The sequence below is a fragment of the Hemicordylus capensis genome, chromosome 17 (genome assembly GCF_027244095.1).
Source record: "Hemicordylus capensis ecotype Gifberg chromosome 17, rHemCap1.1.pri, whole genome shotgun sequence".
NCBI lineage: Eukaryota > Metazoa > Chordata > Lepidosauria > Squamata > Cordylidae > Hemicordylus > Hemicordylus capensis.
Genome location: NC_069673.1, coordinates 10109438 through 10136651, shown reverse-complemented (window position 1 = coordinate 10136651; position 27214 = coordinate 10109438). Strand labels below are relative to the sequence as shown.

Here is a 27214-nt window from a genome sequence, read left to right as displayed (position 1 = left end):
CTGTTAAAAAATGGTCAGAATTCTGCCTTAGGCCCTATACCAGAAGTTCCCAACCAGGGTTCCTCCAGATGTTGCTGAACTACAACTCCCAGCATCCACACAGCTACTGTGTCTGGGGGTGATGCTGGGAGTTGTAGTTCAGCAACATCTGGAGGAACCCTGGTTGGGAACCACAGCCCTATGCTATGCTATGCTATGCTATGCTATAAGCAAACACGTAAATAAGGGGGCATGCCCTCAACGCCTGCCTGTGGCTTCCAGCAGCATTTGGTGGGCCACTGTGTGAAACAGGATGCTGGACTCGATGGGCCTTCTTGGGCCTGATCCAGCAGGGCTGTTCTTATGTTCCTCTAATGTTTGTCAAAAACATCCTATAGTTTATGCATACATACACAACACCTTGCCCAGCACCAAAAGCCCGGGAGACCTCTGTTATACAAGCCAAGTCGGCTCCTTCATCCATGATCAAGTCATGGATGACTTCCATCTTTTTTTGAACTGGCCTGGCATTACAAAGGAGCTTGGGAATCTTGCGAGGGGAGTCAAAACTCCTCCCCAAGGCCTGAGAGCAGACAGTCAGCCAGAAGGAAAAACAGTAATTAAGTTCCTAAGGGAGTCCAGTAACATCGGAAGCTGCCACCTACTGAGTCCGACCATTGGTCCATCTAGATCAGCACTGTCTACACAGACTGGCAGCAGCAACATCTCCAAGGCTGCAGGCAGGCGTCTCTCTCAGCCCTATCTTGGAGATGCTAGGCAGGGAACTTGGGTCCTAGATACTCTTCCCAGAGCAGCCCCATCCCAGAAGGGAATATCTTCCATGTAGCCTCTCATTCAAATTCAAACCAGAGCAGACCCTGCTTAGCAAAGGGGGCAATTCCTGCTCGCTCCCACAAGACTGGCTCTCCTCCACTAGTTCATCTCCCTTCCTCTATAATAGCATGCCGGCATGCCAATGCCCAACTTGCCTTCTGGATTTCCATGGTGCTCAGTCCCCACTAGCTAATCTGGATCCTGCCCAAGCAATAGATAATATCGCCATCTCCATTCCCAACAACAGGCCAGGATTTGTACTTTATTAGTTCGCAGACCTTTCCGCAGCAAAATATAGATAAAACAACATAAGAAATGCATAGACACACACACACACACACTCAACTCCAAGGTAAGCCTTGAGGAACATCTACAAGAATTCTTTTTTAAGCCCCCTAATAAACAGTCGGCTGTTAATTAAATGGAGTGTCTTCTTTTTAAAGCGGCGCCAAAACATTTAGCAGCATTTTGGGTTACTGGTTTGCCCACACCAGCCAACTGAGGTGACGCATAAAATTCTAGGGCTCTGCCAAGGAGGGAGAAAACTAATGGCACTATTAATGTTTTCCCTTATATTATTAAAAGGTCTAACAAAGTGGCGAGCCACCACATCAGCACATTCTGACTCAAAGCCTTTGTTCTCGCTCTGTCATTTTCTACCTTTTAATTTCGAAATAAAATTGAAAATAAGGAATCTGACCTAGGGATGTTTGGTCTCTCTAATCAGACTTGGGTTTTGCATAATCATCAACTCTCACTCTCTCTCTCACTCTCTCTCCTCAACACCAAAGGAAAACCCCAGACAAAGAGCGACCCAGCAGCAGGGTGCCTCTGAGAACGCGCAGAATGCCTTCGCCTCCCACCCGCGGGGAAAAAAAAGAATCCAACCCACTAACCAACACACCTGAGTTCGTGGGAAAAGCTTTAAGCAAAGCAGAGGTGGGACTACGTATATGGGGCTACCCCGCCCTGCGGCTCTCTTTAAGAGCGGACCCAGCGGGGCATGCTTATTCTGACCCCCACCAAGGGAAACCAGATCCCTGGATCTCCTCCGCTCCGCCCTTCTCACCTGCTGGATCTCCCCGGCCGCCATTGCTTAGGACCTCGCTCCTTCCCTGCGGGCGGATCTCTGGTCAAGCCAGCCCGAAGGAGCAGCCGCCCGCCCGCCCCGCCAGGGGACTTTTTCAAACTTCGGCCATGCCTGGAAGAGCCTCCGAGGAATCCAGTTGGGATCCAGCGCCCTCTGCTGTCTCTGAGCGGGGGGATCCCAGCCCCCAAAGTCCGCGGGGATCTACTCAAGGCTTCCTCACACCTCCCCGAGAAAATGGCTCAACCCAGCGAAAACGCCAAATTATTATTTGAAGGAGTTGCCGTTGGTGTTTTTAATCCTGTATTTTAACTTGGTTTTTAAAATTTTGGCAGCTGGCTTGAACTTCAATTTGATGAACCACGGTTGTTGTCTTTTTAAAAGGCGCGCGGGGGGGGGGGGGGGCTCTTAAAATCGATCTAATGTGCCAAATTGCCAATCATTCTGTCTTTCCAATCAATCAGTCTCTCTGCCAATAATCAACTATGGGGCCCACCCCAGTTAATGGGAACACCATTATATTGGGGTCTACCTCACAGGGTTATAAACTGGATCTGCAATCTGGGTGGGAGGCTATTGAAAACACCATGTTGGAGCAGAATTATAATATCTATATGAGAGAGAGAGAGAGAGAGAGGCTGTCATCTAATTAACAATAAAGCCGATTCCTCTTCTTTTATTTGATCCATTAAATCTGCAGAGGGGGCATCTTTCTTTTTCAATGCTGTGGAAGCCACCATCTTAGAAGAGGCATTCCCTTTGTGAGTTAGAAGGCCTCTTCTAAGATGGCTCCTGACCCCCACAGTTAATTGCATTGGAAACAAAAGAGTTATATACAATCAGTTCCCCCAGCAATGGGAAGAGAATAAAACCTGTTTTGTTATCAGTCTAATGGATGAATGGACTAAATATTGCAGATTAATCTTATTCCACTCTTCCTTCAAAGCAGCATATGTTATTAAGAATGTTACATTCTGATTTTCAACTTTAAAAAAAGTTATCAAAGCAGTTGATGAAGAAAAAGGAATGAGGGTTCACTGTTCTAAAAAGGCTCACAATATAAACAGAAAGATAACAGACATCTAAAGAGCTGCATCGTTCTCTTATCTCACAGCAACCCTGCGAGGTAGGCCAATCACCCAATGGGTTTCCTTGCTAAATAGATACTTAGTCTGAGCTTGATCCACAGCACAAATCATGGTTGCCTTTGGATTAAGTAGCTGAAAGAGGCACTATGCTTTCCATTCATTGTGGTTACTTTTAATACTGCCTAATTAGATTAATGTCTCCTAATAATGGTAAAGGTTTCTAAGCCTCCTAATAAATAGAAGAGTGTTATCACTGAGAGTTACACAGGTCAGACTGTCAGCTTTTAATTTAAACAAGGGATTTGCAGCTTTGGCACACCCGTAAACCTGGTGTGGTGGTAGGCACAGCAATTATTTGGGGGTCTGCCCAGACCGGGGGGGGGGGTGCGCATAGAAGAGAGTTTAGGCCCTGGCAGTTGGAGCAAGCTGATTGGTGTGAAAGAGGACAACCTAAGGGAGGAGAGCTGGCCTTGTGGTAGCAAGCATGCATTGTCCCCTTTGCTAAACAGATTCCACCCTGGTTTGGATTTGAATGGGAGACTACATGTGAGTACCATAAGATATTCCCCAAAGGGGATGGGGCCGCTCTGGGAAGAGCATCTGCATGTTTGCAAGCAGAAGATTCCAAGTTCCCTCCCTGGCATGTCCAAGATAGCACTGAAACGGACTCCTGCCTGAAACCTTAGAGAAGCTGCTGCCAGTCTGTGCAGACAATCCTGAGCTAGATGGACCAAGGGTCTGACTCTGTATATGGTAGCTTCCTATGTTCCCACCACCTGCAAAAAGATACTAGCATCCAGCCTGCCTGGAAATTCACCCCTCTGCCCTCATCCTCAATGTTGGGGACCTGCTTGAAGACTCTGCACATGCTCAAGGATGCTCTCTTCATCAAATAGGTCAGGGCTAGCATGTGGTAGGGTTGTAATGAAGTCCTTGGAAAGGATATTGAGATGCCATGATGTGTCTATACCTACAAAGATTAGAATTGTTTGGACAATGGTTTTTCCCGTGATACTCTATGGATGTGAAAGCTGGACTTTGAAGAAGCAAGATAGAAAGAGTATTGATGCTTTTGAAGTTTAGTGCTGGAGAAGAAGTTTGAGGATACCATGGACAACCAGGAAAACAAACAAATGGATCATGGAACAAATCAATCCAGAATTTTCACTGGAGGCACAAATGACCAGGCTCAAACTATCACACTCTGGACACATTATTTAAAGACCCAGCTCCCTTGAAGACCCAGTCCATAGTGCAGGAAAAAGCTGAAGGAAAGAGAAGAAGAGGATGCCCAGCAGCAAGATGGATGGACTCTGTTTCAATAGTGATGAATGCACCACTGAGACCCCTTCAAGGCCAAATTGAAGACAGAACATCCTGGAAAGAATCTATGTGGCCTCTAAGAGTCGACACCACCTTGACAGCACTTAATCAGTCAAAAGAATACAGCCACAGGTGTTCTCAGCCTTAGGCCCCACAGCTGTTGTTGGACTACAATGCCCATCATCCCAAGGCTATGGTGGCTGGGAATGATGGAAGATGTAGTCCAACATCTGGAGGATCTCAAACATGTGTCCCCAGAATAATCCGCAGCTGTCACATTGGGTAAGTAGTAGTCAGTTGCTACTGGACTAATAGGGTGGGAGAGAGCGACTTCTTGGGGGACGGGGTGCTTTCTCATAATATTACAGGGCAATCAAAGAGCAGCTCTGTATTTCTTACCCTTTCGGTTTATGTTGATGCATGCAGATTGCCCCAAGCAAACTGTATTTAAAGATACACCCCTTTAATAGAATGCGGAGGTGGCATTTACCTGTCATGGTTCAAAAGAATCTTTTACAGCCATATAAATTAATGACTCTCCCCATATCTTGCAGCAGTCGTTGCCATATAAACTGCATATTGTATCATTGTATTTGCCCTGAAGGGGTGCGAGTCAATTTCACAGAAACAACAGGTTGCTTACCTTATACTGTGAGTTCAAATCCCTTATTCAGCCATGAGACTAGCTGGGTGACTCTAGGCCGGTCACTTCTCTCTCAGCCTAACCTACTTCACAGGGTTGTTGTGAGGAGAAACCTAAGTATGTAGTACACCACTCTGGGCTCCTTGGAGGAAGAGTGGGGTAGAAAATGTAATAATATTCAAACACGGATCCCCAGATGATGTTGGACTACAACTCCCATCACCCCCAGCTACAAAGGCCATTGTAGGAGAGGAGCTGGTCTTGTGGTAGCAAGCATAACTTGTCCCTTTAGCTAAGCAGGGTCCACCCTGGTTGCATTTGAATGGGAGACTTGATGTGTGAGCACTGGAAGAGATTCCCCTTAGGGGATGGGGCTGCTCTGGGCATTGAATATAGGTTCCACATTCCCTCCCTGGCATCTCCAAGCTAGGGATGAGAGAGATTCCTGCCTGCAACCTTGAAGAAGCCACTGCCAGTCTGTGGAGAGATAATACTGAGCTAGACAGACCAATGGTCTGACTCAGTATATGGCAGCTTCCTATGTTCCTAACCTCTGGGCACCCAGGTTTGAGAACCACTGCTAAACAGAGTCTGACCCTTTTGTCTACCTAGCTCAGTATGGTCTACACTGACTGGCAGCTGCTCACCAGGTAGCTTTTGAAGGCCTACTGGGAGATGCTGCTAGGGAATGAACCTGGGACCATCTGAATGCAAGCAGATGCTCGCCTGCTTGGGTGATCTTGTGTTAATTTTCTAGTATATCCCACACTACCTCTGTGTAGTCCCGAGCAGTCTACACAGTTATGTTTCTCCGCATGAGAAAGGGACCTCCCACATTGTTACCTTGTGGAATTCATTACAACCCCATTCACACATTATACTCAACACTCTTATGAGTGTACCATGTACACAGGTACAGCAATTCACATGTTATGCTGAACGCAGGCACAGAAGTACACTCCCCATCTTTATCATGCATTGAGGGGCCAGTACTTAGGTTCACTTTAAAGATGAACCCAGGTAGTTATTCACACAAACACAAGTGTATAGATGTCTGTACACTTCTACAACATGTCTGAACAGGGTGAGGTCACGGCTGCAGTTATATATTGATTTAAAGAGGGTTACACAAATTCATCGGAACCTTGATATTCTACATTTACAGGTTAGGTTGAAAAAGCAGAATTCTGGATTTTTGCCATCAACAGACCATATAGGTAGTCATATTTTTATCTCCCTCATCATGCAAACAGCTTCCTGAATATAACAAACTAGTTCCTCAGCTTTCTCCTCAGTGCCATAAGTCTCAGCAACAATATTTGGATGAACGTGTGCTAACACACAACCCTTTTAGAACTTCCTATTTGAAATGGTACCATTTAAAGCTTGAAACGCCTTGTCCTGTTTTATAGGCAAGGTGGCTTCAACTGGGTTTACACACATAGCAGAATGAAGTGGTAGTTCCAAGATGGCACACTATACCATCTCAGACCCTTTGGTCACTTTTAATCCTGCCTTATGTTTAAACATATCCTTACAAACAGGGTAGGGATGTGCACGAAGCGAGGTTCATGCACCGGTTCGGCGCTGCGGGCAGGTGAGTGGCAAACAGGATCTTGAGAGGAGGAAAGCAGGTCCTTACAGCTTGCTGTGGCAGTGACACTTGTCCCAAGAAGCCAAACGTGGTACCAGCACACACATGGCATCCGTGGGCACCATTTGTTGCTGGACCATGCAAATAGTGCCTGCGCATGCGTGGGTGCCCCATGCCGGAGAGCAGGTAAGGACCTGCTTTTTAAAAACCAACTCGCTGCTTCCCTCTGTGGTGCCGAAGCAGTTCAGACCTCGTCTGGATTTTTGCCACCAAACCAGCCCACCAACCTTGCTTTCACCAGTTTTCTATTGGCCAGCAGAAAGCCTTTGAAGATGGTGGCACTTAACTAGAGGCTTCCCCAGGTTGGATATACAGAAATGCTAGAAAACTGCAGACAAGGAATTGATTGGCTGGTTTCAATAAAAACGTGCAATTCAATCCACCCCACCCAAATCAAAATAAACAAACTACCTTGTCTACTTCCTGACTTGCACAGTACACCTCTTCTTTACTTCCCCGAGATCTCCAAGATCCCAGTTTCTTACTCTGCATTCAACCAGCATGTTCCTTTATCTATTGGGGGCCTGACACGCCCAATTGCAAACTCATTCCCAGAAACAGGCACAAGGCTTTAATCCCAGCAAAACTCATTTCCCGCTTTCCCTTACAGAGGTTGACCTGCAAACTTCCGAGGATCACCTGGTTTCCATAGGGCTTATTTCTAACAGTGCATGCTTAGAAGCCATACCTATCAACTTGATCCAATTAAGTCCCACCATGTTCTTTAGGGCTTAATTGTTTAGTGACCTTGATATTAGAGGCCATAATGGCTTCCTGAATGTTCTAATTCCTCACTGTTGAAATTACTTGCTTTAGCTGAACCATGTTCATTCAGCCAAAGAAAACCCCCTCAAAGACTTTTTTGTCATTTTTAAAACTGGTTCTACTTAAAAAGGTATTTTATCCAACTTTGGAAAGGGAAGTTGTCCTTGAAAAGGTTTAAGCCAATTGAATAGTCTCACACTAATCAGCAACCATTTGGCATGTCTTCTGTAACCGACTAGTCAAATAAAATTATAGCATGATGATACAAGTTATTCTCAAATGCCATTCTAAGTATACATCAAGTGTAGCCTGGAAGACAGGCTTTTCCCTGGACTAATCTGTAATCTGACTTGATGTTCAATTGAGATGTGAAAGCTATTTTTCACAAGCATTCCACTGCTTACAATTTTTAAAAATGAAGCAATACAATTCTGAAGGAGCAGAACCCACTAATGTAACAATCCAGTCAATATCTTTATTGATACCAATAGATTAAGTTACAATTAATTCCACCTACAGAGAGTATCAAAGTACCATTCCTACCAGATCTCAGAACAGTCCTTTAAACTCAGTGCGCTCTCTCTAGCTGGCCCCACAAACCAATCTAGGGTCTTGGGTGAGCCAGCCAGCTGGGATGGCTCTCTGATGCCGTTGAAACTGGAGCTCTCCACACCCACACCCACACCCACACCCACACTGAGGAAGCATGCCCAAAGTCCACTTCTTAAAGTTGTTTAACCCAGAGAGGCAAATTTCTGCCTAAACCTGAATCACCCTCAACTTTAACCTTTCAAGGGACAGTCTATATGAGGGACATATATGAAATGTAAGGAACTAGGGAGACTACAGTGAATTTATATATACACAACAGATGTCACTTTTGCCACTTTCTTCCCTGGAAGGTTTTCTATATAATATATATATTTTGTACTAAATGGTAGGTCGAGAAACCCAACTAGAAAGGGTCTGCGTTGGAAGCATGCTTTTTTGAGAGTGAAGACTATCAATCCCCTTGTGTACACATTAAGTTTTATTGTAACAAAGCAACTTGTACACTTTTAACGTTTAAAACTGAGCATCTCTTTTTCCAGTGAAACAAAAAAAAAATAATTGAAAAAACAAAACAAAGAACAAAATTACAATAGAGAATGTCAATTCCAAATAAGATCCTACAGGTTCTGCTGATTCTCCATCAAGTGGCAGGGCTCAAAAGTCATCATTAGGAGAGGAGTTTTATTTTAAAAGTGTCATCTTAAACTGCAAGGATGTTTTTTTTTTTTTTGTTAAACATCACAATTAAACATGCCAAAAGAGAAGAAGCCATGTTTTTGTCAAAATGCCCATTTAACCCACCCCAACATCTGAAACCCACCCTTGCTTACCCTGTCTATAACCCCTTTTTTTAGCTTTTTCTTTTTTTTTTTTTAAACAAGAGAAGTAGACAGATACATGTTGGTAAATGCTAACTGTCCATATTCACATAGAGACACAGTGTAATCTCTGAGCCCAATATACAGAGAAAGAAGGAAAAAGCTAGATTCTATGCACTACTACACAGGGGCCTAGCACTCTTCAGCTTCCAGCAGAAGATTCTCTTTCTTCCCCACAGAACACGGCGTGTTGATTCCATTAAGAGTTTTTGTTCCAAAACTGAGGGATTAAAAATAAATCGAAACTGGTAGAGATTCTTTCCCACTGTATTCTGCTCAAAGATATTTGCTCCAAAATTATTTGTGAACCATGGTGAAGAGGAGAGAAAAAAAGACCTCAAGAGAACAAGGCGACTGAGCACAAAAGGGAAGAGGGGGAAAAAAAAAAATAGACGGAAACTTGCTCCCAGGGACTGGAAGGGGAGGAAGGGGGGAGGGAAAGAGGGTGGTTGGAATCTGTCAGTGTTCAGTCGTCTTCTCCTTCATCCTCCTGTTGAAAGAAGAGCAACATTTAAAATATCGCTGAGCGCTCACCACATTCGACCAAACTTCACTATTTAAGTAGTCTGTTTTTCAGTTTGTTGAGATGGCTTTCTTTTCCAGGATGATACATAAACATCCAACACCCCCCACCCTTGTTTCCTAGACTTCATCAAGCTACAGCTGCAACCCTAACTTACTAGGGAAACTGTTCCACTGAACTCAGTGGGATATACTTAGGACTGCACTCTAAGTTGCCTCCAAAATGCATTATGTAATTCAATCATTTGGTTTTGTGCCAGAGAGAAGGAAAAACCAAGCTGTGTGTTGTCCATGATATGGAGTGATGCCATACAGCATACACACTGGCAATCTGGCTTGAAGCCAGGCTTGGTGTAGTTGGTTACTTGGTCGACAATAGCAAATAAGCCCAAACGCCGGGCAACAGGAGGCATTAGTCCGGGGGTGGGAGGTTTATAGTCCATTTAATGTGCTACTGGTACCCAAATACTAAAATCCTTGGGGGGCTTGTAATTTTGGAGGCACACTTGCAAGGTTACCCCAAACGCACCCTTGCCAAAATCAATACATTTATTGAGAATCAAGGTGGAAGTCAGTCACAGAAGTTGACCAGATTATGAGCATCCACTATTTTGGGACTGATTGAATCCATCCAACTCAAAAGGAGCTCAAATGGCAGCGTTTGTGATTGAACTAGTGCAGCTGGGCACTCAGCACTGCAGAGACTGTTAAGCCCTGCTCTTTATAAAGCAGTTGCTGAATCACTAGCTTTTCAAGAGTGCAGCCCTAAGTTTCCTACCTCTCCTTCTTCTCCCTCGTCATCATCTTCGTCTTCTTCTCCCTCATCTTCATCACCTTCCTCATCAATGTCCTCCAAGCCTTCCTCCTCTTCATCATCGTCGTCATCCTCCTCTCCTTCGCCTTCTTCATCATCCATGTCAGGAACCTTATTTGAGGCACACAAACTCAAGTTAGTATTTTTTTAATATAAAAAATATATAAGAGAACTGCTACGAATGTGATGAATTCATCGAAGACCCTTACCAAGTAGTACTGTAATGGATTTGGCCAGATGTCATCTTTGATGACCTCTCCGAGTTCATCAGCGCCGGCATCAGAATGGTCAGTGAACCAGGTGAAGAAGCTTTCCGGTTCTTCATGCTGTCTCTTTCTGCTGGCCTTGTTCTGTGTCTGACTTGAGCGTTTTGTCAGATCCTGAAAAGGGGTGGGGTAGGGGGATACAGGCTTCTTAGAGTCTTCTTCCAAAATGTGACCCTCCCCTCCAATAAAGAGTACATTTTCACAGGACTGTGAAGTATTTGCTACCAGCTTAATTCAGAGATTACAGTTATCTCGTCAGCTTTGCCTGGGATACACAGAGATAACTTCTGGACACCTGGAAGTTCCCCCCTTTTACCAGTCAGTCACAGACTGTTTCTAAAACTCCCCTTGTTTCTGATCACCATACTGAAGCACATGACACCCCTCCTGCATGTGAAACTTGTTCTTAGTTTTGGCATTTCTAAGCTATAACCACATTTTAATGTGATGACAGATATGGCTGAAATATCCCAGGATACTGAAGGAAACAAGTTCACTCCAAACATATCCCCAACCGCTGCCAATTAAGGTCATTAGCTATATTTTAAGTTGTACTAAAAAAGTACCGTGTGTGTGTGTGTGTGTGAAGCTTCAAATGTTTACAATGTCAATTTCTTCAAAACACTAACATTTTTAGCTTTCTCCATTAAAATTCTAAGAAGAAATCAGGAAACAAAGTGGTCTGTGTTCACATGGGCCTTCAGACAATTAGGACAGGTCTAAAAAGAAATTTGCCTCAAGTTTCACCAGAGCTTTTCACAATTAAACATAAGCAGATCAGCTTTAAGATCTTCATGCTTTTCTACCTTAGGAGGATGCTAATCTGTTACCCTTTCCAGATTAAGAAAACTCACACTGTAAAAATTTTGTATTCATAGGCAATACCTATTAAGTATTGTTAGCAGAGAGAACCTCAGGAGCAGACAATCAATAGCTTTTATATCCCTCCCTCATTTAAAATATTTATATCCCACCCCTTCAGTAAAATACTGTGCAGGGCAGCTAACAAGAGTATAGTATTTTGACCTTCTTTATCAAGGTTTGTCCAAAACACAGAAGAACAATCTAAAATTCTCTGTGGAGATGGAGCTAAACTCAATTTCTCCCCATCAGGAAACAGATTATAGTTGGAGAGGATGCTAAGCTAATGGCTGGAACAGAAACTGACAGGGAAATCAGCCTGTCACCATTTCAAACAGTGCGATTTTCTTAAAATGCAGACAAATACCTTCCCAGATTTCCATTTGATTTCACTGGACTTTGACGATGGGTCCCCACTCTCGTTCAGATGAAACTCTTTGGAGAGCATCTTATTTTCAAAATATGGATTCTCATCAAAATACTGTGGTGGAAGGAACATACAATTAAGAACATAAATACAACACCACACCACAGTAATCTGGGAGCATCAAATTGTTCTCCCAGCTATTTACAACCATGCAAGAATGGTGCAGTGCACTGACACTTACAAAATCTATTCTGTAACCTGATTTGATGTCTTCGAACTCCGTCACCTCAACTCTGGTCAAATAATGCAGCGCTTCTTCATCTTCTTCCCCCAACAGTGCCGATACTATGAATGATAAAATATCCACAAGAGATTTGCTTTTATATACTACACGGCAGTAGGAAATCATTACTGAAAAGCATTTAGAAACATCCTTCTTCCAAATCAAATCATTTTACTTCCCATGCAACATTCACTCTCTAAGAACCATGTGTTTGAATGCTTCAGTTATACACCTTCATAGAAGTGGATCACATGACCTCTGTATGCAATCAAAACTTCTGCAATCAAAACTTTGCTAAACTATTCACTCTTATGCAGCCTCAATTCTGTGAAATCATTCTAGAACTACACTAGAATAATACATTCTTAGAGAACTCTATCATTTCAGCATACCTTGTGGGTGGTTGACAAATGTTGTTACCCAAAAGTTTGGGATTTTGGCGATCAATTCTGACCTCTTCTGGAAAAACGGTTGGCGGAGTTTGTTGTATTTCTGTTCTACTTTCAAAATTTCCTCACTGGCTTGTTCATTCAGTCTATAGCAAGGACAAGAAACAAACAGAATAGCAATCAAGTTTAAAAAGAAGGCAATTCCACAGTGGAGTTCATTATGACTATCCAAATGTTAACATCTACTTAAAAGGCTGTGTTCTTGAATTAAAAGTTTAATGCAACTGCAACTGAATTCAGCCAATGATGCTCACACAGTAGAGTTTCCAGTCTCTCATGACATTATGCTCAAACAAGCAAAGTAACTGTCCCAGCAACAGCACCTCCTCGGGGATTTATTTCCACTGGATCAGAGATCCATCATCTGAGGAATTCAGCTCCAGTTACAGAGCCACACATTTTCATGTCACAAAGAATGGTAAAGATCATCACCAATAACCAAATCCATCCTGCTATTATATGCCATAACATTTTTCACAACAGTCTGGCTGCAAATCCTCAACTCATTTTAACTCAGAGGTCCACAAACCAGAATACATGGTCTGAGTGTACCCCCATATTTGATTGCTGGCATCCGTTTTAAGAGTTATAAAGTATCTGCAAACCTGGATTTCAAGCCCAACTGACACAGAGGATCAGTTTACTAGGGCTAGATGGACAACCAGTCTGACAGTGCCTTGTAGCATAAGACTGCCTTCCAAGCAAATAGTTGAAGGACTGTAAACTGAAGTTGTATGACTAAGTTGTTTTCTTCAGTCTACTTGTGCTACTTAATGCATTATTTGCTGTAATATTTTAAGATGGCTCAATACTTTAAGCAAAGTTCACTCACTTTGTATCAACATGAAGTCTACTCAGCTCACATAGTGAATAAAGATCGAGCTCTTTAAATCCATTATTAAATACTAAACCCCACTTATTTTCAACCCAAGTTTACTTACAAACATTTGGAATGCAAAGTTGTATTATAAATTATCATAATATATGAAGTTAACACTATTTGTTATTGCCTGCTGTATAACTAACATGTACAATGACACACAACTATTACCTGTCTATTTCATTCTGTACTTCATCAATATGTTCAATTGCTTCTTGTTGCTCTTTGTCTGGGGGAGAAAATAATCAGTCAAACTCAAGGTTTCAATGGTAGAATTCAAAACAGTAATATTTGTCTGAAATATGATGAACAGAATAAATTTGCCTGGAAGTGCAGTGCTTGACTTCAATCAAAATTCCTCCTCCTGAGCATGAACTTGTTGAACACTTTCACTAACTCAGATTTCAAAAGAGGAAAACATGCTATTTACCCACTAAGGCTGATTCTAACTACACTTAAGAAGTTGAATACTTTCGAACTCAGTGGAATTTGTTTCTAGGTTTTGGATGTTAACATTAATCTAAAATTAGGAATCTTAGTTGCATAGAAAGGTTTGTCCTCACATGATCAAGAATTATTTCCAATCAGCATTCTGAAGCCACATTTTATAACTGGACCTAATAGAGCAGTCTTCACTTGTTCTACATTTCACAATTACAGATATAACGGCATTCATTCTTCATACTCATCTACAAGGTAAGCTTTATAAAATCCAGAGTGCTTTAAACAGAACCATAACTTTGCTCAACTAAGTATGATCATCAGTGCACTGAGCTGAACAATCTATAAGAAACAGCTGAAAACTCACTGAATTTTTTAAAAAGGCAATGATGTCTCATTCCCATCATAGCAAGGCTTCTTTTAAGAGACGTGTGTATTTTAGTATAGGCAGAAAACAGCGGGAAGCATCTATTTAGAAAGCTAGAAGAGATATCCCACCGCCCACTTAAGTCTACCCTGCATTACGGGACAACCGAGTTTCCGGGAGTTGGGGTGGAGACATTTCCCCCTCCTCTCAAACAATTAAAAGTTACAATCCTAAGCACACGTTGACTTGGAAGCAAGCCCCTTTCACCCCGATCTGGTAGAATGTGCAAAAAGCCTGCGATCTAGTTTGTTACCTTGCAGCACACCCCACCAGAAAACTTCTCTTTAAAGGGCGGGCAGTAATAAAAAGGGGGCAGAAACACGTGTGCGAAGCAGAGCGCGCTAACTAGCCAGACCTCCTCCGCTTAGTTCAGAGAAGTCCGCGTGGGGTTGAAGGATCAGCGCGGCTGCAAGGAAAACTGGCATGTTTTCGGAGTGTCTCTCTCCCTCCTTTAAAGAAGTGAAGCCATTAAATCCTAATGCGGAGTTTCTTAACCTTATGTCCCCAGATGTTGGGACTACAACTCCGCTCACCCCCGGCCACAGCTGTGGATGATGGGAGTTGTAGTCCAGCATCATCCGGGGGCGCCAGGTTAGAAAACCCTGTCCTAAGAGAAGGGGGGGGGGAGACGGAACCCGAGTCAGCCTCGCACGTGGTGGCGCCTTCGCTGCAACCTCCCCGAAACAGAACCCTTTTCGCGTGTATGTGTGCGTGCGTGGTTGGTTTCATTTTGAGGCTTTAAAAAGCAAATCGGGCCCACACGTGGCGGGGTAGTAAAAGTCGCAACCGCCCCCCCCTTCAAAATCGCAAGGAAAAGTAACAGTTGGGGCGGGGGGAGACGCGCCACCGGGACGACCTCTCAAAAAATCCTAAAATGCCCCCTCCTCTGCACGCCGTCCTGCAAAAGCCTCTTAAGAGATAAAAAGGAACCCGACTCATCCCACGGCTAGGCGAGCTGCAGGCAGCCAGCCATGCGGAGGAAGCAATCATGGCGGCAGGAGGAGGAGGCCTCCAAACACACACAAAAAGGCATTCCGAGAAAGAGAGCCGCGCAACCCCGCTCGGGGCCAGGAGGGCTGCAGGCGGGCCTGGGGAGGGGGCGGAGGGCCGAGAGAGAGGAGGACCCGCTCGATCCTCCCGGGGCTCCGCGGCGGGAAGCGAGGCAGAAGGCAGCGCGAGAGACAAAAGGGGCGCCGAAGATGGCCTCCTCCTGGCCGCCGCCGCGGCCTACGCATCCGGCCCGAGCCCCCCGCGCGCTCCCCGACCGGCCTTCCCGCCTCCGGGGCTGGCTGCGGCGGCGGCTGCTGGGGGAAGATGGCGGCCGCGGCGGGGGGACCCCCCTCGCTCTGGCTGCTGCGCGGCCCCGCCCGCCATTCCTGCCTCCCCGCGCCGCCTTTCCCGCCCGCCCGCGCCGCTCCTCCCGCGTTAGGCGCCCGCCCGCCTCGGAATTCCCGCGTTCGGCGCCCGCCCGCTCTGAAATTCCGGCGTTCGGCGCCCGCCCGCTCTGAAATTCCCGCGCCCCCCCTTCCGCGTTCTACCTGAGATCTCGTCGGCCCCATCGTGGTTGGAGTTGAGCTCCTTCTTGCTGACTTTGGCCGCCGGCGCCGACATGTTGGAGGGGAGGAAGGGGAGAGGGGAGGGAAGGGAAGGCGAGAGAGAGCCTGGAACCGAGCCGAAGCCTCGCCTCAGAGCGGCCCCGCTCGAGCCCGCTTCTCCGGGCCGGGCTCCGCGCGTCCCTCGGGCTCCGGCTCCCTGGGAATGGGGCGGCGGCGGCGCCTCGGCTCCCCTCACGCTCTCTCCACACAGCGAGAGCCGCCGCCTCCTCCTCCTGCTGCTGCTGCTGCTAACGAGGGGCGAGCGTGCTGTGCGCAGGCGCAGAAGAGCTCTCCCTTTTCTTCCCCCCTCCTCCTCCTCCTCTCCTCCCGAGGCTGCCGCCGAAGGAAAGGGAAAGCAGCACTGCGCTTGCGCGGAACCAAGCGTTTCTCTCTCTGTGTCTTTTTTTTGTTTGTTTCCACAATCCCCCCTCCCGCGCTCGCGAGCGCTCTGTGTGCGCGTGCGCGTGCGCGGCAGGCTAGTGCGCAGGCGCCTACGCTGCCCGAGGCGGGAACTAGAAGAGGGAGCGCAGGGGAGCCAAGGCGCAAGAGCAGCGAGTTCCCTCCTCCCGTCCGGTGTGAAAAATAAAGGAGCTGCGCAAGCGTGTCCACTCCTTCCCCCTCCCCTCTGGGTAAAACGAAGGACGCGGGCGCGCGCCTGCGCAAGCGCGTGGTCTCCCTTCTCCCCTTGGCAGGAGAGGGAAATCCTGCGGGGAAAGTGCGCAAGCGCATAAGCTCCCCCCTCCCCGTTGGGTACAGGGAGCGCTGAGGAACAATTGCGCAAGCGCGTCAGCTTCTTCCTCCTCCGCGGGTGGAGGGGTAAGGAGATACGCGAGCAAATACGCACGCGCAAATGCTTCGGGAAGGCGGGACAGTATGACGAGCGCAGGCGCGAATGCGTCCTCATGTTCCGTAACGCACGCATTCTTTCTTTCTTTTTTCTTTTCTTCAATTTTAAAGGCGGGCAAGGTCGCGAGCGCAAGCGCCTGTCTTGAGGATCTAAGCCGCCCCCGCCGGATTCTTATTGGTTGCTGCGTCTAGACACAAATAGTTTATATATATATATAGGTTAATATGGAAGTGGGCGGGGCTCGGGGAAGAGACAGAATCCCCCCCGAGGAGCGCTTGGAGGGCGGGTGCGCGCGCCTTTGGTGCACGTGGGTTAGAAACAACCTCGAAGTAGGAACAGGAAGCAGACACACTGCAAAATCTGCAGAGGGCTCGTTTTATTTTTCAAATAACATGTTGGTGGGTTTTTGTTTTTTAAAAACATCTTTTAAAACGATTTTAATTGTAAAAAAAGTAAAATTATTTGATTTTATTTATTCTGCAATTTGCAGAGTGCCCGTCTCTGGGTGGTTTACAATTTACACGAATTAAAAGGAAAACCTTAAAACAGTTTAAAACTCCCAAGTCTAGTTCAAAAGCTTGGGTGAAAGCACGAGTCTTTAGGGACGTTTAGAAAAGGGGTCAGAGGTGGGGAGGCTCTTATTTCAGCAGGGCGGTGCGTTCCAGATGGGTGATGGGGCTCATGGCGAAGAAGATGTTGTGGCTGTTCACATGAGTGTACAGAACCTGGCTAAGTGAGCCCAGCCTGGTTTTGCATGCTCGCAACCGAGTGTTCCCTTACCCTTGTTTTTTGGATTGTGTAATGCACTGCACATTTGTCCATTATTGGGGCTTTGGGGCCCCATCACCCCGACAGCAGGAGCCGCTGCTTGTCTGGGGTGGGCGATCCGCTCGCCCAGGGACTAAGCAATGCTCAGTCTGCGGGGAAGGTAAGTTGCACCCTCCTTCCCCGCAGACCACGCACAAGCTTTTCTCACGGATTGGGAGAAGACCTCTGTTCTCTTCAATACTCAGGGCCTACGCAGTTTAGGGCTTTATAGTTTATAACCAGCACCTTGTATTTTGCCAAGAATCTTAGTGGCAGCCAATGTAGCTCTTTTAGTGTAGAAATGAATAAATAATGATAATAGTCCGGAAACTGCAGTTGGTCCAGAATGCAGTGGCCAGGTTGGTCTCTGGGTCATCTTGGAGAGACCATATTACTCTTATACTACACTAAAAGAGCTACGTTGGCCGCCACTAAGTTTCTTGGCAAAATACAAGGTGCTGACTATAAAGCCCTAAACTGCTTAGGCCCTGAGTATTTTAAGAGAACAGAGGTCTTCTCACAATCCGTGAGAGGAGCTTGTGCGTGGTCTGCGGGGAAGGAGGGTTATACGAGAGGGTACAGGTGTACTCAAGGTGCCTCACCAGCTTAAATTCAAATAAAATGATGATACATAAATAAAAAACCTATAGCATTCTATCACACACACCAGAAGAAAACAAATCATAACGAGACTGCTTTGCCTGGACAATATTGTCTTCATGGTCCTTGTTTAATAGACAACATTTTTATTCGTCTTGTCCTCCCAGGAGCTCAGGGGAACTACATCGTTCTTCCTTCCACCATTTTATCCTCACAATAGGTGATTTCTTATGAACGACTGTATTTTGTTTTATTGTGTTTTAGCACTATTGTATTGGACTTGTTTGTTACTTCTGTTTCTGTTGGCCAATGGCTGTAATAAAATTGATGATGATGATCCTCACAATAGTCTAGTAATGGTAGGGATGTTGACTGGCCCCAAGTCACCCAATAAGCTTTGTGGCCAAGTGGAGGGATTTGAACCCAAAACTCTCCAGCTTTGCGCCGGCATTGTAACCAGTCCATTACACCACCAGTTCTTCAAGGCAGGCAGTGAGGCAGCCAGGCATAGGAACATAGGCAACTGCCATATACTGAGTCAGACCATTGGTCCATCTAGTTCAGGATTGTCTGCCCAGACTGGCAGCAGCTTCTCTAAGGTTTCAGGCAGGAGTCCGTTTCAGTGCTATCTTGGACATGCCAGGGAGGGAACTTGGAATCTTCTGCCTGCAAACATGCAGGTGCTCTTTCCAGAGCGGCCCTATCCCCTAAGGGGAATGTCTTACAGTGCTCACACATGTAGTCTCCCATTCATATGCAAACCAGGTTGGACCCTGCTTAGCAAAGGGGACAATTCATGCTTGCTACCACAAGACCAGCTCTTTTCCCGTACCTCGTTCGGGAGGCAATTCATTCTTAGCTGGCTCCATGTTGCTAATATTTATATACTAGTTTTCGACAAAATATGTTGCCAAAGCAGTCCACCTAGAAACAGGAAAAATATGGTCCCTTGTCCCCAAAAGGGGTCTCCTCAGATTCTAAAAATGGACAGAAGGAATTGCTGCCAAGGAAATGCTGTGCTTGGGCAAAATAAAGGCAACTGCTCTCTCTGGCTGCTAAATAAAATAGTCACCACTTAAACTACTTATTCAGTCAATTAGCCGGAGTTAATTATTTGTGGGGAGAAGATGGTGGGAAAAGAAAGCAAACCCAAAGAGCTAAGAAAACGATGTAATTGAATGACTCCGCAGAATGCCTGGTGTGTTTTGAGCCAACTCTTCCTCAAAAGTAATAGCGTCTTCTCTTTCTCTTAGAATACACCCATTTTCTGCACAGTGCATGGAATCCACTTTCTCTTTTTCGAGGAGGAAGACTAATTTGGATTTCCCTCTTGTTTGCAATAATTTTTGGATGGCAGCACCACCCACTCCTCTGACATTTGGGGCAACATAACCACCATAAGCCTTCCTAGGACAGGAAGCGTGAAAGACCATCCCCCCAGGTATTTGAAGCATGAGACCTGCTGGATTGTGTATCAATTTATATGCCAGGAGTGTGTCTTTGATCTCTTGGCAAAGACTATGATTTTGGTTTTCGGGTAATTTATTCCCAGTAGATTTTCCTTACAGAATTGGGCAAGGCCCAATGCTCTTTTGAGTCCTGTGGAGGCTCTGGAAAGAAGAGCTGGTCTTGTGGTAACAAGCCTGACTTGTCCCCTTAGCTAAGCAGGGTCCACCCTGGTTGCATATGAATGGGAGACTAGAAGTGTGAGCACTGGAAGATCTTCCCCTTGGGATGGAGCCGCTCTAGGAAGAACAGAAGGTTTCAAGTCCCCTCCCTGGCAGCATCTCCAGATAGGACTGAGAGAGACTCCTGCCTGCGACCTTGGAGAAGCCACTGCCAGTCTGGGAAGACAATACTTAGCTAGATAGACCAATGGTCTGACTCAGTATATGGCAATCCTAGCATGGCGGGAGTGGCCGTCTCCACATTATGCCGGGGGGACTGTGCTGAGAATGTAGCTTCGGCCGAATCTTCATACACGCCCAATAAGCAATTGGTCAGAGAGCTGCACTTAGGATATTTGAGGGCTGCCACTGACCCCTGGGCCCCACAGTGAAGAATGCTGCCCATCAGAAGGCAACATGGAGGCAAAAGTTCATGGAGGTGCAGCCAGTTAGGCTATGATGTGTTGTACTCCAAAGTCTAGTCATGATAAACCTCTAATCAACATTTACGTACAGCTTTCTCTAAATGTCCCTCAACTTGCTGCCTCGAGGCTTTGGAATGCGCTCCCTAGTGAAAGAAGAGCCTTCCCATCTCTGACAACTTTTTAAAAGTCTTTAAAGACGCATCTGATTCACCCAGGCTTTTAACTGATACTGTTTTGATGTTGTTTTTAGAATATAGTTTTAAAATTTTGAATTGTGTTTTAAATTTCTTGCTTTTAAATTTTTGTTTTTGTTTTTAATTAATGTTTTACTTTTTAATCTTGGTTTAAACCGCCCAGAGATGTAAGTTTTGGGCAGTATAGAAATATGCTACATACATACATACATACATACAGTGCTGGGAGAAAAGGAGAGTGGGGGTGGGAACGCCCAAGATTAGTTCTTGCCCCCTGCCCCAAGTGAGAAAGACGTCACCACCCTATTAAATCCAAAGCCAGCAGCTGTTTTGAGCCTGCAGTTGCAGTGGGAACTTGATGAGACTGTGTCAACTTGCAAGGTCAGGTTAGCAGGAACGGAAATCTAATTTGTGGCGGCAGGGAGGGCTCAGTCTTAATGCCTCTAAATTGCATCGAGCAAACCTGGAGAAGCCCGAACGAGGCCTTGTTTGTTGTTTGTTTGTTTGATTCTGTTTCTATACCGCCCTTCCAAAAATGGCTCAGGGCGGTTTACACAAAGAAATAATAAATATATGAAGATGCATTTGTATGAAGATGCATTTGAAGATAGTGCAGGAAGAGACTGTATGGTTAGGAACATAGGAAGCTGCCATATACTGTGTCAGACCACTGGTCTATCTAGCTCAGTATTGTCTTCACAGACTGGCAGTGGCTTCTTCAAGGGTGCAGGCAGGAATCTCTCTCAGCCCTGTCTTGGAGATGGTGCCAGGGAGGGAACTTGGAACTTTCTGCTCTTCCCAGAGTGGCTCCATCCCCTAAGGGGAATCTCTTACAGTGCTCACACACATCAAGTCTCCCATTCATATGCAACCAGGGCAGACCCTGCTTAGCTAAGGGGACAAGTCATGCTTGCTCCCACAAGACCAGCTCTGTATCTGTGCATAAATGAAGGTCGGGCGTGCAGAGACCCTCCAGCCGTTTCCCTGCAAGTAATCTCTTCCACAAGCTGCGGGAGCGGCTTCCTTTTCCAAGTTCCGTAAAGATGGATTGACACATATATTAAAGAGGCAAATGTCTCCCTTGCAGCTACTTGTTCATCCTCAATAATTGCACAGGTCCTGTCTCTCAGCCAGGGGGACTGACCTCCAAGACAGCCTCTGACCTCCAAGTCCGTCCCATGCCCTGCACTGGACGGGACCCACTTTGTAGCTATGGACATGTTGTGGACAGCCTGCTGAATGTGGATCTCTCTTTGGGTTGTTAAAGCATGCAGGAAATGAGGGATTAAGGGGAAATGGGAGGGTTTTATTTATTTTTTTTTTTTTGAGAGGAATGGGAGGTGTATTAAATCAGGGGAACATTGGTCATGGAGATGAATTTCTCCATACTGATTCAGTGGGCTTACAACTGTTCTCCGGAAGATAATGTCAAAACACTTCGCAAATTCAAATAGTCATAGCAACCTGGTATTATATTAATCAGGGCTGGAAAGAATATTTCACATTCTTTAGTCCCCCAGTTCCATACTTAGATGCCAGCAGTGTGTAAGGATGGAGTTATGCTTCGAAGACTGCCTTTCCCAGCTCTGAGTGCATTTATACTGATCTAATATACTAAATCATTGTAAACCGCTTAGAGAGCTCCGGCTATAAAGCGGTATATAAATGTAAGTGCTATTGCTATTGCTATTGCTTTCCAAAGCTGCTGCAGTGCAGAGGAGTGTGGCGTCGTCCCTTTCTCTCCTCTTTGAGATCAGCCACTAGCCTGACCTTGCTTCATATCCAAGCAGGGTTCCAAATTCAATTCCCTGTACAGGTGACAGGAGGAGATGCAAACTGAAAGCCGGGTGTGAGAAACTTCCTGGGACTTGAGGTTTCCCCAGCCTGAGACATGGAGGGAAAGTGAAGTTGGTGTTGCCGACATCGGAACATAGGAAGCTGCCGTATACTGAGTCAGACCATTGGTCTGTCTAGCTCAGAATTGTCTACACAGACTGGCAACAGAGGATCTCAGTTAGTTGGATGTAGCTAAGAGTTTGGGGCTGCCTTGTTTAGCGTTTGATGGGTAACTGTGTGTAAGCACTGTGCTGTAAGATATTAACCTTAGGGGATGGGGAATCCTTGTAGGTTTGTGGGGAGGCTTGTCCATGCACCCCACTCTGGCCCCACCAGACGCTTCATGCTGTTTTCGAAGGAGCCATAGCTCATTGGCAGAGCCCCTGCTTTGCTTTAAAAGTGCAACAAAGATAACACAATTAAATAATGATAGATCATAACCAGATCATGTCATAACTTAGCAGCACTATAACACCACCTAATAATGATAGAACATAACGAATTAGTTCAAAAGCATGCCATAACCACCCTTTCCAAACCTCACCCACTTAATTCTGTGGGTTAGGTTTTATGTTAGGCACCGGAATGTTGAGCTCATGCATATGCATATTTCACTAACTCTGGTGAAATGTGAAATGCAGGGAGATTGCATCCCCCAGAGTACATTGTGAATGCACACATGATTTACAAAGATTTGTACCTGCCATTCTCCTCTGGGGATCTGAGGTGAAATGTAGATAAAGAGATTTACCAATAGCCTTTTGAGGATCAGCCAAGGTCAGAATGCTAAGGAATAACAAAAGGCAGGCTAATGTATATATTCTTCACTTCCTATTACTCTGTCTTTTCAGATATAGAGTCCAACACATAACTTAATCATCATTTGAGACACTAGTCCTTTGTCTGGCTGAAGCTCCCTTCCCATGACAGGAACAGCTGTGACCTCATCAACATCCCACAGCAAATTTGGCTTTTTAAAGAGAGTGCCTTATGTTAACATATCTTGAGCTTGCAGAAGGGTAGGTATCCTCATAGCAAAGGAGTCTTGTGGCAACTTAAAGCAGGTGTTCCCAATAGTGGGTCCTCAGATGTTGTTGGATTACAACTCCCATCATCCCCAGCCTTTGGCCATTCTGGTTGGGGATGATGGGAGTTGTAGTCCAGCAACAAATGGGGACCGAAAGTTGGGAAACCTCTGCCTTGAAGCCTAACAGATTAATTGTGGTGGAATCTTTCATAGTCTACACTACAGCCCAATTTTATTTATTGCGTTCACTATTAATTATTTTTTTTTATTACTCCCTAACAAGAATTTCTCTAGGTGGCTAAGAAAAATGCAAATTATCAGGTGCATGAAGTGTCCTCCTTAGATGGCATCCATGCACACGTGTGCACAGAGAAACTGGGAACTGTGGCCGTGGACATTAAATGCAAGATGTATGGCCTGCAACATTTCTGTGTACAGCAAATGTATACAAGATCAGCATAATGATCGTTCACAATAGGCCATCACTGGTGATCATAACCTCTTACCCTCACATCCAGAATGAAGAGACAAAACACCAAATTACAGATTGAATATATTCTTATTTTTCTGTCCTCCTTTAAAAATTTTTTTAACATGGTATACAGCATAATTTGTTTTATGTTGTTGTAAACTGCCCAGAGTTGGAAGTTTGGAGCGGTCTACAAATTTGAGAAACAAATAATAAAAATAAATAAAATAATTTAAAACAATACAGGACTATGCCACTAATACAACAATGAAGGCCTTGGAAAGGATATTTAGATGCCATGACATGTCTATACCTACAAAGATCAGAAGCATTCGGACCATGGTTTCCCCCATGACGCTCTATGGAGGCGAAAGCTGGACTTTAAAGAAGCAGGACAGAAAAAGTATTGACGCTTTTGAACACGACTCACAGCAGCACCAGTCACGTGGGTGAATAAGCCGCATGGCTGAGATCGCCCTTGGATCATGGAGTGCAGGGTGTGCTCTCCTGCCTTCCCCCTGCCCTCCCTCCTTGGCCCAGCAAAAGGTCATGTGGATGACATTAATGAAATGTAAAGACAGACAGCATAGATATGAATACAACAAATATTTTTATCTGCTTTTCAACAAAAGTTCCCAAAGCAGTTTACATATGAATGAATGAATGAGCAAGCTGAATTTCCAGTGGGAGAGAGTTCCGCAGGCTGAGGGCCACCACCAAGAAGGCCATATCCCTTGTGATCACCAGATGGACCTCCAGTGGAGACAGCCTCCCTGGCCATTGTGGCTGGAGGTGCCGGAAGTTATAACGTAACAATATCTGGGGAGCCAAGTTTGAGAACTCTTATTGTAAGGCAAATAATTAAGATTTCTGCAGCTGGACGAATGAGTACCAATTGTTCTCGTTTACCATATAGTACCTGGCTCTAAGTGTAGCAAAACAGGTTGAAAGGTTTCACCTAATGGTGCAGTGGGGAAGCAACCTGCCTAGAGAGCAGGAGACTTTTGGTTTGAATCCCTGTTGGTGTGTTTTCCCAGAATATGGGAAATTCCTATACTGGGCAGCAGCGATACAGGAAGGTGCCAAAAGGCATCATCTTAAACTGCACGGGAGGAGGCAATGGTAAACCACTCCTGTATTCTACCAAGAAAACCACATGGCTCTGTGGTCGCCAGGAGTCAACACTGACTCAACGGCACAACCTTTCCTTTCCTTGGCTCTGTGTAGCAAAGCAGGTTGAAAAGTTTTTTCAAAGTTTCTAATTGTTTCTGGGAAAGTAATGTTCTTTCCCATCAAATATAGAGAATCTGACCTGCTGTGACATGCTCACTTCTCTAAGTTCTCATCCCCTTAGTGTTTATATTTATTTTTAACTTCCATGGAGTCCAATAACAAGCGAGAAGATAATAACTTTCTAAGGTTGTGAGTTTTGCTTTTGAACAACGCGAGTTTTGTTTCTTGTGGATAAACATGTTATTCTGTTTATTTGTTTTAATTTAGAGACCAGGCTGCTTAGGGGCTACTCATCACAAGAGGATGAGGCTGTAGTTCAGTGTAGAAAATCTGCTTTCCATGCAGAAGGTCCCAGGTTCAATCCCTGGCAGCATCTCCAGGTAGGGCCGAGACAGACTCCTGCTTGCAACCTTGGAGGAACTGCTGCCAGTCTGTGTAGATAATACTGAGCTAGATGGACCAAGGGTCTGACTCAGTGGAAGGCAGCTTCCTAATTGGTAGTTTCTGAATGAGTACACTTTGAGGCCATAGACAACGCTTTGCTCCAGACAAGGACTACAACAACTATTTTATATACCGCTCTTCAACCAAAGTTCTCAAAGCAGTTTACATAGAAAAATAAACAATATATAAATAAGATGGCCCCCTGTCTCCAAAGGGCTCACAACCTAAAAAAGAAACAAACGGCAGGCAGCAGCAAAAGCCACTGGAGGGACGCTGTGCTGGGGCTGGATAGGGCCAGTTGCTCTCCCCCTGCTAAATATAAGGGAGTCACCACTTTAAAAGCTGTGTCGCTTCGCTCAGTTAGCAGGGATAGTTCAGTGTGAGAGGCAAACAGCAGGCCCTTCCACACGGCCACTGGCAGGATAGGAAAAGCGGCTTTTCCTACCTGGCTTCAGGAGCTTTGAGTACTCCCGATTTTAAGTTGTGTGTGTGCAAAAACCTAGGTAGGAGAAGGGGAGTATGATTGTGTGTGGCAGGTGGGTAGGAGGAGTGCACCCTACCCAGATTCTGTCCTGGGCATTTTACCAAGGTAGGAGGAAACACCGTCCTGTACAGCTGCCACGGCCTTGCGCATGATCACGCTCCCCTCTTCCTACCTGGGTTTTCGCAAACACATGACTGATAGGGTTGCCATATTCTGGCTTTCCAAATCCGGGTGCCTAATTTGCATAGTATGTAAATTGGCTTGAACATAATTTTTGAGCAGACACCTTTTGCTCCAGAACTCCGCTTCTACAAGGGCTAGAGCTTAGATTATTTTTATTTTTATTAAATGAAAGCTGAAATCCAGGTGATTCTTGGTGGGCTAAGCAATCTGGGTGAGATGCTGAAAATCCAGGTGAAACCCGGAATTTCAGGGGGCGTGACAACTCTAATGACTGAAAATCAGGAGTGTGTACAGTTCCAGAAGCCAGGTAGGATGTTTCTCTACCCTGCCGGCATTTGTATGAACAAGCTTTCCTTCCTTGTCTCTCCTCCCCCGCTGGAGCTACAAAGTTATCTTTTAGATTGCTTTATCAGTGAATACACTCATGATAATCAAGTGCTTCAGCAGTGAAGAAGCAAAATGGAGGGAAAGGGAATCATATCTGCTCCGGCCACCTCTGGCTGATATCCCTTCCCGACTAATGCTGGCCATGCGAGGCTGTGCTAAATAACTGTCCGAAGTCTGATCTTCCAAACTGGTGTGGCGCGAACACAACCATGGTGGCACGCCTCGTATGTTTTGCCAATACAAGGAAAGTCTTGGCATAGATTAAAACTCCAATACCATGCCACGCCGTCCAAACACCCGTTGAAATTAAATAAAGATAACTGCACTTCCAACATCTTTTCACAAGTGAGATGCTGGAAGTCTCAAGAGGGTCCTTTTCAGAGGGACCCTCTTGCGTACTTGCAGTACAGATGCTCACACCAGCAGCACTCCTTAAACTTCTCCCCTTTATAGATTGCTGAAGTCACTTCTCTGTTGCCGTTTGCATTGATATGGCTGACTCTCGCACCAGCGTCTGAAAGCGGGCGGGTTAGTAAACTGACCGGGAGAGTTTCCTTTTTTGAAACTTAATGCTTAATCTCACAATGGATCTGGATGTCTGTTTCTTGTGGAATGACAGCTCAGAAATATTCTGTAACTTATTTTATCTGGAGAGGCGATTGTGTGGAGAGATAAAGGATGCAGCGTGTCAGCATTGGGTGTCCGGGTGTCTGCATTTCAGTGTGTGCATGTACTAGAATGAACCTTGTGAGCCAGAATGAACCTTCATCTCCTGTCACCCCCTCCTTTGATTCCTGGAGATCAGAGTTGCCAACCGGTCAGAAGAAAAGGAAAATAAAATAGCCTGGCCTGTATCCAGACACCAGGGGAGTGAGCGGAAACCTGAAGAACTATAGCGAGTAA

General features: G+C 45.4%; 2 protein-coding genes and 1 long non-coding RNA gene across 7 annotated transcripts in view; 1 reads left to right on the top strand and 2 right to left on the bottom strand.

Annotated features, from left to right (window-relative positions):
- The window catches only part of PKN3 (protein kinase N3), a 35341-nt gene extending 33081 nt beyond the window's left edge, over window positions 1-2260 (bottom strand). Inside the window, exon 1 of one of the 2 annotated variants that reach the window (XM_053282195.1) lies at window positions 1883-2260. In XM_053282195.1, coding sequence (XP_053138170.1) covers window positions 1883-1906 — 24 coding nt within the window. In that variant the 5' untranslated portion in view covers window positions 1907-2260. Of the gene's footprint in view, window positions 1-1717; window positions 1803-1882 lie in introns of those variants that run through there. The other variant, XM_053282196.1, reaches the window with a different exon arrangement.
- Window positions 2261-8385: 6125 nt separating this feature from the next.
- SET (SET nuclear proto-oncogene) lies at window positions 8386-16120 on the bottom strand. Of its 3 annotated transcripts, none has more exons than XM_053282233.1 (8): window positions 15652-16120; window positions 13417-13474; window positions 12309-12451; window positions 11875-11978; window positions 11634-11747; window positions 10349-10519; window positions 10160-10250; window positions 8386-9293 (listed from the first exon to the last, which is right to left on the bottom strand). In XM_053282233.1, the coding sequence occupies exons 1-8, from the start codon at window positions 15722-15724 to the stop codon at window positions 9286-9288; spliced, it is 762 nt and encodes a 253-aa protein (XP_053138208.1). In that variant the 5' UTR covers window positions 15725-16120; the 3' UTR covers window positions 8386-9285. The 3 variants fall into 3 exon arrangements, with proteins under 3 accessions (XP_053138208.1, XP_053138207.1, XP_053138209.1); XM_053282232.1 differs by having other exon boundaries at window positions 10104-10250; window positions 15652-16108; XM_053282234.1 differs by lacking the exon at window positions 15652-16120 and adding an exon at window positions 14054-14559 and having other exon boundaries at window positions 10104-10250.
- A 407-nt stretch (window positions 16121-16527) lies between these two features.
- Window positions 16528-23966, top strand: LOC128338956 (uncharacterized). 2 transcript variants are annotated; one of them, XR_008312783.1, is made up of 4 exons: window positions 16528-16773; window positions 19216-19403; window positions 22936-23103; window positions 23395-23966. It is a non-coding gene; the product is annotated as an uncharacterized LOC128338956 (long non-coding RNA). The 2 variants fall into 2 exon arrangements; XR_008312782.1 differs by lacking the exon at window positions 16528-16773 and adding an exon at window positions 17921-18182.
- Window positions 23967-27214: the final 3248 nt, after the last annotated feature.